The following is a 12,227-nucleotide window of genomic DNA, read 5'->3' as shown; positions in this document are numbered from 1 at the left end:
GGAACAGCTTGAAAGCATATGGGGCTGTATGCAGTGTTCTCTTGTCTGCTAGTCCAAGGGCTCTTGTGCTAACAGACAGGTGAATTTTAATGTTGTGCAACAGAGGAATCCACTGCAATAGTTGTGCCAATGGAAACTCATTGTGCATCAGAATGCTTTATTTATTTTACAACAAAGTCACCGGCAACCTGCTTATGTGTTCATTGGCGCAAAGCATTTTGCTACTGATATAAGAATACGGCCAAGTGACTTTAACTTAGTGCTGCATGGGATAAACCCCTGCCCATACGGGCCAGTCATGACCGACTCTAGGGTTGTGCGCTCATCTCACTCAAGAGGCCGGGAGCCGGCGCCGTCCGAAGACACTTCCGGGTCACGTGGCCAGTGTGATGAGGCTGCACTGGTGAGCCAGCACCAGTGCTGCACACGGAAACGCCGTTTACCTTCCCGCTATAAAGCGGTACCTATTTATCTACTTGCACTTAGGGGTGCTTTTGAACTGCTAGGTGGGCAGGAGCTGGGACTGAATGATGGGAGCTCACCCCGCCATGGGGATTTGAACCGCCGACCTTACGATCAGCAAGTCCTAGGCACTGAGGTTTTACCCACAGCGCCACCCGCATCCCTGCTGCATGGGATACGTTGCATTAAAGAAACTGTCTATATATATATATATGAATTTTGGATCAACCCTCTGCTAACTGATAAACAGGATCTATTGTTTTACGTCAGTGGGCTTCATATTTTTTAACCTTAGGACCCTTCCCACTATGGAATTATCCATGAAGCAGTTCCTGAAATCCAGAGCTCTACAGCTTTCCCCCTGACATGCTTATCATCTGTATATTATGTGAAGCTCCACCTGAACAGTTACTACATTACTGAGAACTAGATCTTTGTGTTAAGCTGATTGAAAGCTGCTTCTTTTTTTTTAAAGCCTTGCTTTATTACATAAAATGCTTATTTACATACATAGAAAGAAAGTTGGGGATTTAGGTCCCACTGAATTTAATTAACCCAGCTCACAGCTAAGCATACAAGATTTCAATTTTATGCATGCATACCTGGCAGTGGGCCCCATTGAGCAGGGATACCCAATATAGTGCCATCCAGATGTAGACTACAACTCCCATCGGTCCCAACCAGGGTGGTCAATGGTCAGGAATAATGGGAGTTGTATTCCACAATATCAAGATCGCCGCCCCTGCCATTAAATATAGACTTCCATCTGAGTAAATATGAATTGGACTGAGCTACAAGTATAGTCATTCTTAATGCCCTCTCACTTGAGGCTAATATGGGTTATGTTACCAATAACCCTTCAAAAGAGTCTTTTCTTTCGGGACTTCCGAGTTGGCGCCATCGCCGAATGGCGGACTCCCTCCGAGCTCCGGAGGGAGCCTGCTCGGCAGGGGCTGGGTTCTACCGCGCCGGCGACGCGGGGACCCTCAAAAACCATGGGCGCTGAAACCCATGGGCATGGTGACTCGGCGGGCACCGTTTGCGTCACCCCCGACCCGCGAAGGAGCCTTTTTAAAGGCTGCGGAGCGGGTGACAGGGGGGTGGTGGTGCTGTGAGTCCTCCGCTTCCCCTGCCGAGCGAAGTCGCATGCCATTCGACGGAGAGCGCTGACTTCTTCCATTGAAAATTTGGACTTTAAAAGAATAACCCGTGAGTAATTGGAACTTGGATTAAAAAAGGGGGGAAATTCTTTTTAAATTCGGAGCGAGCGGGGGAGGTGCAAAAAGGAAGTCAGCCTCCCCCCTGTTGTAGAGGAGCTAAAGCAAAGGATTTGACAACTAAGATCGAGTGCAACCTTTTTTTGATAAAATTATTAACTTCGCGATGGAAAATTATAAGACTGGGCTGGAAGAGAAAAGTGCAATGTAAATTAAAAGGCAACCCCCCCCCCGGAAACCCCGGGAGCGATCCGTAAGAGCGCCGGGAGAGGAGAAATAGAGGTTTTGACAGCTGTCAAAGGAGCTGTCAAAGCGGAAGAACAAAAAGAGAACTTTGTTACGAGGACTTTGCTGGTCACATTTGTTACAAATTGGATATAAATTGTTTAAAACAAGGAATAATAAGTTATTCGGACTGTTGGGTGTGATCGGGAAGGAAACTGAGTTACTATAATCCCTCTAGAGGAGCTGTGGGACACTACAAGTATTGTTGGCATCGAATTTGAATAGGACTTTTTATCTCCTGGGAAACTGCAGAAATGGAACACTATTTTGTCTACAGAGGTCTACACACTAAAGGAGACAATAGATTTATCTATTGAAGAATGGAAGGGACTTGACGTAATGTTTTGTTCCTGAATAACAAAGCCTCTGCAGAGGAATTAGAAGCTTTTTGGAATTAGAACATTTGTGCAGGAGAGCAGGGGGGAAAAAAAAAGAGGAGGAGAGAGAACAACAAGAACAACAAGAATAACAAGAACTGGACAAAGTTGGAAGATAGACTCCTTCCAAGATTGGACATGTGAAATCAAAGATGACCAAAAGACGGCAAAGACTAATAAAAAGACGGCAAAGCGGACTGGTGAAGGACTGTGGTTTAGATGTGGGAGCTCCAGGATGACAGTAGATATTGACGGACATTGGGAACGCAACCGGGAAAGGGGGGAGGGAAATTTGGAATCCAAAGGGTGTTAAATTACATTTTATTCTTTTTTCTATTTTTCTGTTTATTTTAATCTGTATTGCATATTAAAGAGGGGAACTCGTGGAAGGGAACAGGTCGATTTTAGGGGATGGGAAAATATTTTTTAAATTGGGTCAATGATAAATAATTTTAAAATTTGGGGTAAGAATTTGTTGAATCTATTTGAAAGAATTGGAATACAAGAGGGGGAGGGGAGGGGAAGTCCTGGAAGGATGCCAATGAAAATTAGGTTTTAAATTTGGATGTTTTTCTTTTTCTGTTATATTTGAAAATCTTTAATAAATATTATTTTTTTAAAAAAAAGAGTCTTTTCTTTCTTTGACATACCTTTGCCAGCTGTTCGTGGATGTCCATCAGACTTGGTCTGTTAATTTTGACCCCACTGACGCTGCCAGCATTTCGGTAGTAACCAATCTTAGGCACGGCATCCATTGTATTATGACCAAATGTCTTCAGGTAATACGTGTTGCTGTGGGTATCATAAGGGTGAAAATTCCCATCTGTTTTAGAAGCATCTCCGTTTTGAAAGAAATTGTCATATAATTCTCTGTTTTCAGGCCTGTAGCCGACTCGGAGTCTGTTATTGACATCGTCTGCAAAAGAAGTCTCTTCGTAGCGTTGTGAGTCGGGATCGCCTTGAGATTGTACTGTATTGTCATGGCTTTCATTAATGACATTGACCTGAAATCTGTTTGGACTTGGGTCCAAAAATACATTTTGAGAATTATTCATAGACATATTTATGGGCAACGGATATTTCAGTCACAGATCTTACTGCTTCTTTGTGGTCAGATTCCCAGACTGCTGTGGTGTGCAGATGATCCTGGAGTCTCTCATTCAGTAATTGCTTCCGCCAACACTCTTACTCTTAAAGGGATGATGTGCAACTCTGTCACCCAACAAAGAAAAAACAAGCAATATTTTAAATTAGCTGATTTCTTTCCAGCCATCAAGCCAGGCATCTTACCATTTATTTTTATTCTTATTTTTAAAATATCAAATTTATGCACTACCTTTCAACAGACAACTGTGAGAATGGTTTGCAAGACAGAATAAGACATCAGGGAAAGCGTGAGATCCAATAGGATTAAAAGCAACAGGGTTGCTTTTAGAGGATTTAAAGGAAAAAGGATTTGATGATAAAAAAATCAAAATTTGAAATAGAAATATTAAACAATGAATGTAAAACAATGTCTAAAATGTATAAAATACTGTTGGAATGGCATTTGAAAGACGAGGAAGTGATATCGGTAATGATACATTGGGCAAAAGACTTTGGATATAATATACAGCTTGAAGAATGGGAAAAGTTGTGGAAGGAAAGGATAAAATTTACAGCCTGTAATGCTTTGAAAGAGAATATGATGAAAATGATGTATAGATGGTATATTACACCAGTGAAATTAGCTAAAATGTATAAGACAAATAATAAATGTTGGAAATGTAAAGAAAAAGAAGGAACATTTTATCATATGTGGTGGGAATGTAAAAAAGTAAAGAACTTCTGGGAAATGATATATAATGAGATGAAAAAGATGTTGAAATATACATTCTTAAAAAAACCAGAAGCATTTTTACTTGGTATTATAGGTCAGGACATTAATAGGTGAGATGTTAAATTGTTTTTATATGCAACAACTGCGGCAAGAGTATTGTTAGCTCAGAAATGGAAACAAGCAGAAATTCCGACAAAAGAAGAATGGCAGGCGAAATTAATGGACTATGCAGAATTGGACAAAATGACAGGAAGGATTCGAAACCTGCGGGATCAGAGATTTACAGAAGATTGGAAGAAGTATATGAATTATTTGAAGAGCAACTGTAATCAACAAATTACGCTAGTAGGACTACAAGAAGTTTTGTAAGGAGAAATATACGAAGTGTTACAAAGTAGAAAAAGATAGAGATATTGGTTATGAGTTTGAAATGTAATAGGGAAGATAAGAAATGCATACTGAGAGATTAGATTGGAAAATTTTCAGACAGGATTGATGGAAATCAAAAATTTGAATAAGATGTAAAAGTATGTTTAATTACTGTTGAAAATGATATGTTAAAAAAAACCTAATTAAAAAAAATATATTAAAAAAAAAAGGATTAAAAGCAACAGGGAAATTCATGCTGAAGATTCCAGAGAGTAAATTCCTGGAACATTATTACTTGACCAGAGAACTGTGATGCAAAATTCTTTAAGGAAGGTAAGCAGAGGTAGGTCATCTATTTCCCCCCATTTAAGGAGCCTTCAGGGTTTAGGCTTACACAGCCCAGCCCAGATCACAGCCACACATTTGGGTTGTTTTTGGTGGTCACAGAGAGTGTCCTAAGTCAGACATCCTCTCCTAAGATGCCTTCACCCAGCAGTGGGGATGGGTGAATCTGTCAATTATGGCTTCTCTCAGTTCCTCATTTTTCTCATCTTAAACTCAGTTATCCACAGGTCTACATCAGTTTTTTGTTTTGTTTTTTAAAGTCTTCAGATTTCATTGGCATTTCAGAGCAAATTTCTCCTAATATATACCGTACATTTTTTGTATGCAACATAATACACATTTTTGCAAAGCGACCTCCCCTAATGCAATTCATTCCACCCCAATTACTTGATATGGCTGTTTTGCCAAAGCTAAGCAGTTCAGGCTCTCTTCGGTGCCTGGATATTGGAAACTGTCTTGAAACCCTTACATACACAGCCTTGAGTTTCTAAAGCAGGGTAGTAGACAAATAACTATTTCTTGCTCAGCAGCTGTGATTAGGATTGCACCTTTAGTGTTTCATTGTTATATTGCAAGGGCTGTTTAAAATAGTTAATTTATCACCTTCCTCTAGGGTTGCCATATTTCAAAAAGTGAAAATCCGGACAGAAAACTGTTGAGCTCCCCCCCCCTTTTTTTTTGCAAAATCTCAAAAATTAAAAATTAAAAAATGAAGTTTTTGAGCTATTTTTAAGGGAAATCGGCAAAAACAACCCTGCCTATTTTCACTTGGATGCTGTTTCCAACAGCCGATTACCGGCTTACTGGGGTAAAGGTGGGGTATAAATGCTTTAAAGAAATAAATAAAAATGATTCGGTGGGAAGAAGATCTGCAGAATGGACCTGGAAAAGAGTTAAGAGCCTCGGACATAAGATCTCCAGGTTGATGGACTATATGGAATTGACGGAAAGGACTGGCAGAATCCGAAACCAGGGAGAGGAGTTGATGGAAGAAGATTGGAAAAGTTTATACATAGAAATATCGCAAAATTAATGAGTGATAGAAAAATGATGGATTGATATTTTATGGATTTAGCAGAAATGTTATAAGGAGTTAAACACATACAAGCATTTTAGTTTTAATGTTAAAATAAGGTTAAAGGGGGGGGAGAAAAAAATTGGTGAAAGGAGGGAAAGTAAAGTTACATTATATTGAGATAAATTACAGAACAAAAATTGGAAAAGATGGAAAGGATTTGCTGAAATAGTTAATCGAATTAGAATACAAAAAAGGGAGGTGTGAGGAGGTCAAGGAAACAAGCAAATGAAAGATAAGTTGGGAAGATTAGTTGTGTTTTTTGTTTTTGTTTTTGTGTGTTTTTCCCCCTCTTTTTTTCTTATTGTGATGCGTTGTTTTGTCTTTGTTTAACATGGTGTTATTACTTTTACTTTTGTTTTTTGTAACCCTTAAAATTTTTAATAAATATTATTTAAAAAAATAAAAATGATTCGGTGGAAGCTGATCTTCCCTTGGGGAGGAATGGGGCACCACAAGAGGAGACCCTCTACTGATTTGGGGGAAGGGCGTAGCTCAGTGGTGGTATAGCAATTGCCTTGCATGCAGAAGGTCTTAGGTTCAATTCTTGAGTTACAGGGAACCAGGCAGAGGGCCTTCTCGGTAGTGGCACCCGCCCTGTGGAACGCCCTCCCACCAGATGTCAAAGAGAAAACCAACTACCAGACTTTTAGAAGACATTTGAAGGCAGCCCTGTTTAGGGAAGCTTTTAATGTTTAATGGGTTATTGTATTTTAATATTCTGTTGAAAGCTGCCCAGAGTGGCTGGGGAAACCCAGCCAGATGGGCGGGGTATAAATAATAAATTATTATTATTATTATTATTATTATTATTATTATTATTATTATTATTATTGGTATAGGGCAGCTTCCTAGGTTCCCATGACCTGCCATCCACTTCACTCTGGACAGCAGGCCCTCTGAAGGCAATCAGAACACATGGGCAGGTTGATGTCAGATTCGGAACAGGCATTCCATCAGGCGCCAGAGTCCAAAGGTACATAGGGCTTGGGAAGTTAAGTACCACCATGTTGACACGTACTCAGAAATGAACTATGTCAGCACATCTCATTAAATGCAAGTCCCACCTCAAAGCTTAGCTTGTGTCCTCACAAGACCTATAATTGCACTGGCTGCCAATTAGCTCCTGGGCTAAGTTCTTGGGGCTGCCATTTGTCTGGAATTTCCTGGACATAGCCGGGATTCGGCAGTTGGAAACAGTATCCGGGCGGAAACCTCTGAAATGTCAGGGGAAATCCGGACGTATGGCAACCCATATCGGAAGTGTAGGTTTTGCCGAAATTCCTTAAAAATGGCTTTTTTATTTTTATTTTTAGATTTTGCAAAGAAAGCTCAACAACTTTGCCCTTTATATATCCGGTTGATAACTGTGCCCTGCAGATAGCATCTTATCAGAAAGTCCATTCTGCACGATACAAGAACTGGCACCTACGCCCTTTGCAATTTCTTTTTCTTAAAAATCAGATAGGTGCTGCCTCTGTTGTGTTTTTGGTGCCTACCAAAAACCTTTCTCTTCCAACAAGCCTTTTAAGTACAGTGGTACCTCGGGTTAAGAACTTAATTCATTCTGGAGGTCCGTTCTTAACCTGAAACTGTTCTTAACCTGAGGTACCACTTTAGCTAATGGGGCCTCCCACTGCCGCCACTGTACAATTTCTGTTCTTATCCTGAAGCAAAGTTCTTAACCCAAGGTACTATTTCTGGGTTAGCGGAGTCTGTAACCTGAAGCGTCTGTAACCCGAGGTACAGTGGTACCTCTGGATGCGAACGGGATCTGTTCCGGAGCCCCGTTCACATCCTGAAGTGAATGCAACCCGCGTCCCCGCGTCCCCGCGTCTCAATTCGCCGCTTCCGCATGCACGTGATGTCATTTTGACTGCGCATGCTCGAGCGGCAAAACCCAGAAGTAGCGCACTTCGTTACTTCTGGGTCGCCGTGGAGCGCAACTCAATAATACTCATCCTGAGGCTACTTCAACCCGAGGTATGACTGTACCACTGTTGACAACTTTCCCAGTCTGCTTCTGTATCGGAATTGGGGATTTTTATGTTTTAAAGATGTCTTTATTGTTTTATCACATTTGCATTTGCCACCCTGGGTTCCTTCAGGAGGAAAGGCATGGCATACATTTAGTAAATGGATACCATCCAGCAGTTTGTTCAGAGCTGGTTCAGAATGATACCACAACTATAGGAGGATGATGCAGGAGTCTTGAGTTGTGCCCAGGGACTGCTTGCAACTGACATATTTACTTCTCACTTTTCACATAAGACTCAAACAGGCTTATAGTTAACGTAGTAAAACTGCAAATATGGGATAAAAAATTTAAAAATAATAATAATTCAAAGCTCTGGCAGCTAGCTCTGACCAAGGCACAAGGCAAGGAGAAAATTGGGTAAGTTCAAAGTGAATTGAATTTACTCTCTCTCCATCCCTAGTTTGATAAGCAGCAGGAGGGGGAAAAAACTGAGAGGAGGTGGGTGAGAGGGAGGGTAAATGAGTATTTTAACCAGAAAAGTAGCAGGCAGGACCAAAATGCTGAACCCTTCACTCAGAGAAAAACAATTATGCAATGGGGGTTGAAGATGTGGAGTCAGGGAAGAGTTCTGCACCTGCAACCCACCTGCTACATATCCACTTTAAACCCAACCATTCTTACCACTTTGGGAAGGGCCCAGGTTCTAACTTCAGAAAACACATTTTGGTACTTGTTTATTTTTCAGTGATATGCAAAGCTCGCCTCGAGCGGACACAATCCATCCCAAAATTAAGCACATTAAGGCTCATTGAATTTAATTGGCTCAAATATGCCTAGTTATGTGTTGGATTGTGGTCAAATACTACAAACACAGCAAATTTTGGACGCCTGTGTGCTTGCAAACATCAATCAGGGTGCCACAGCCAAAGATTTTGGTGCTCTTCCAAACAATTTGATATAATCTGGAAGTATCTTTGGAGATTATATTCCAGTATTAGCTCTGTTCTGGCAAGCTTTCCATATGCAGTTTCTATTGCTGAACTGGCTGTCACTGTTCACATGTGCAAGTCAAACGCACATTCATGCACATCTTGATATGAAGCGTTCAGTTGTGATCCCAACTGGTAGGCTCAGAATGTGGGTGCATATTCCTGTCTGTCTTGCAATGTAGGTGGAAATCTGACTCCCCGTCTACTATCTTGGACAGCTAGATGTGTGCAGGACTAGTCAATGAAAACTTTTATTGCTTACGGTTAAAGGCCTTTGCAAAGATTAAACAAGTTCAAACAAAATACATTTTTAAAAAAATATTGAAAGTACTGTATATGCATATTAAATAAAGATACGGTGCTACCTCGGGTTACATACGCTTCAGGTTACATACGCTTCAGGTTACAGACTCCGCTAACCCAGAAATAGTGCTTCAGGTTAAGAACTTTGCTTCAGGATGAGAACAGAAATCATGCTCCGGCGGCACAGTGGCAGCAGGAGGCCTCATTAGCTAAAGTGGTGCTTCAGGTTAAGAACAGTTTCAGGTTAAGAACAGGCCTCCGGAACGAATTAAGTACTTAACCCGAGGTACCACTGTATTGCATGATATTGCATGCTACCATCTTTTAAACAGACAATATTTCCAACTTAACCTGGCAATTCCATTCGTCAATCAGTGGTGCAGAAAAAGGAACAACATTAAGAATCTTGCACCTGCTTTCTTTCTTTCTTTCTTTCTTTCTTTCTTTCTTTCTTTCTTTCTTTCTTTAAGCTAATACAACACACACATGCTCCTGGGGACAGATCAAAGTAGAAAGCTTCTCCCCGCCTCTAGATTCTCTTTAGGCACAGATTTCTGTTCACGTTTCCCTTCTTGGCACTGTGCTGATGAAAAGTCCAAGGCAATATCGATCGCACAATATCTACAGATGGTGTTTTATTCAATTCCGTCTCTCAAAATGCTGAATATATCATCTCTGATTCATTCAAGTTGCATTTATTTTTGCATTGTTGGGATTTACTTTCTTAGGAGAAAATCTGGACCGTCGTTTCTCTCTCTCTATTTGTTGCGGACAAAGATTTCACAACATGAACAATTCATCTAAATTATGACTGAGTCGTAACCCTGGTGGGGAATGAAATAATAATTTTAAAAAGCTTACCTTTTACAAATGATATTGGAGAGGATGTTGGTATTGTCAGGAATCTGTCTGCTTCAGCTGTCTATCTTTAGGCATCTCCAAAATATCAAATGTTTATACTGTGCAAGCCCTCTCTTTAAACCAACCAGCAGTTATTTTCTTATTTTCTAATATACCTTGCCAATGGTGTCCTTTCCCACCACGAACAATACTTCAGCGGCCGGGTTCTTTCTTCTATATAGAACACCGAGGGTACCAGCCAGTCCCTGAATTTGAAACAGAAGGTGCGTGTCCAGAGGAACATTTCAGCTTTTTAAATATTAGCTAGTAATGAGCCCATTAATTCTTGGACGGAAGGAGTCAGACCTGGCACTCAGAACTCCCTGAATGTCAGTGGACCCAGTGAAGGTGATTTAGGTACTCTTCAAGATCTTGACCTCTGCTCTCTCGAGTTCATAAACTATGTTTGCAATTGTAAATGCACTCACAGAAATATGCACAGGGCTGTTTCGGACCATATTCCCAGCCAGTCATGTGCTACTGAAATAATGACTATGTAGCAATGTTTAAAAGTAATTAAATATTCATGCCAATACGTTGGATTTTTTTTATTTATACCCTTGAAGCTTACGAAGGTCATTCTTTCACTTTAGGCACTGGGCGTGATTCAGCAAAAATTAGTTGTGAGTATGGCAACCTGTTTCTTGGTAAAAAATGGGCATTTGAAGATGCCTCTCACTAGATAATCCTATCTAAGAACTGTTAAGAACTGTTCAAGGGTGACAGCAAAAGAACAAAACCTTACGTTATCTTTATCCTGACGAAAACATGGGATACTTACTATCCATCCTTTAACATCTGAGTGCTGCCATTCATTTGATTTTGGGCGGTCATAGAATCATAGAATCATAGAATCATAGAGTTGGAAGAGACCACAAGGGCCATCGAGTCCAACCCCCAGCCAAGCAGGAAACACCATCAGAGCACTCCTGACATATGGTTGTCAAGCCTCTGCTTAAAGACCTCCAAAGAAGGAGACTCCACCACACTCCTTGGCAGCAAATTCCACTGTCGAACAGCTCTTACTGTCAGGAAGTTCTTCCTAATGTTTAGGTGGAATCTTCTTTCTTGTAGTTTGGAACCATTGCTCCGTGTCCGCTTCTCTGGAGCAGCAGAAAACAACCTTTCTCCCTCCTCTATCTGACATCCTTTTATATATTTGAACATGGCTATCATAAGAATGCAAAATGATTCTTTTAAAGCCATCCTAGTTGGTGACCACCACTGTGGGAATGAATTCCATAGTTTATATGGTGTGTGAAGAAGTACTTTGGGGGGGGGGGGTCAGCCCTGAAGCATGGAGAAAAGGCTCAGTCAATCACGCACCCCCACCCCCACTGTGGATGGGATACAGTAGATATAAATACAGAGGGTGGTAGTCCACTAAGTTGTACTCAGAGTAAATCAATGCTTCTTAGTCATGTTCATTAATTTATATGGGTCTACTACTCCAGGTGGCGCTGTGGGTTAAAGCCTCAGCGCCTAGGACTTGCCGATCGAAAGGTCGGCGGTTCGAATCCCTGCGGCGGGGTGCGCTCCCGCTGCTCGGTCCCAGCGCCTGCCAACCTAGCAGTTCGAAAGCACCTCCGGGTGCAAGTAGATAAATAGGGACCGCTTACCAGAGGGAAGGTAAACGGCGTTTCCGTGTGCGGCTCTGGCTCGCCAGAGCAGTGATGTCACACTGGCCACGTGACCCGGAAGTGTCTCTGGACAGCGCTGGCCCCTGGCCTCTTGAGTGAGATGGGCGCACAACCCCAGAGTCTGTCAAGACTGGCCCGTATGGGCAGGGGTACCTTTACCTTTACCTTTACTACTCCAAGTGGGATGCGGGTGACGCTGTGGGTGAAACCACAGAGCCTAGGACTTGCTGATCAGAAGGTCGGCGATTCACCCCGCACCGGGGTGAGCTCCCATTGCTCAGTCCCTGCTCCTGCCAACCTAGCAGTTCGAAAGCATGTCAAAGTGCAAGTAGATAAATAGGCGTTAAGGTAAACGATGTTTCCGTGCGCTGCTCTGGTTCTCCAGAAGCGGCTTAGTCATGCTGGCCACAGGACCCGGAAGCTGTACGCCGGCTCCCTCGGCCAATAAAGCGAGATGAGCGCCACAAC

At 41.7% G+C, this 12,227-nt stretch overlaps 1 protein-coding gene across 2 annotated transcripts in view; it reads right to left on the bottom strand.

The window, feature by feature from the left end:
* The window catches only part of SLC12A1 (solute carrier family 12 member 1), an 82,339-nt gene extending 78,829 nt beyond the window's left edge, over window positions 1-3,510 (bottom strand). Inside the window, exon 1 of one of the 2 annotated variants that reach the window (XM_079953188.1) lies at window positions 2,992-3,510. In XM_079953188.1, coding sequence (XP_079809314.1) covers window positions 2,992-3,402 — 411 coding nt within the window. In that variant the 5' untranslated portion in view covers window positions 3,403-3,510. The remainder of the gene's footprint in view (window positions 1-2,991) is intronic. The other variant, XM_079953187.1, reaches the window with a different exon arrangement.
* Window positions 3,511-12,227: the final 8,717 nt, after the last annotated feature.

The sequence above is a fragment of the Podarcis cretensis genome (assembly GCF_951804945.1).
Source record: "Podarcis cretensis genome assembly, chromosome: 14".
In the NCBI taxonomy this organism is placed as follows: domain Eukaryota; kingdom Metazoa; phylum Chordata; class Lepidosauria; order Squamata; family Lacertidae; genus Podarcis; species Podarcis cretensis.
Note: the sequence above shows the minus strand (reverse complement) of the source record. Positions and strands in the feature narration are given on the sequence as shown.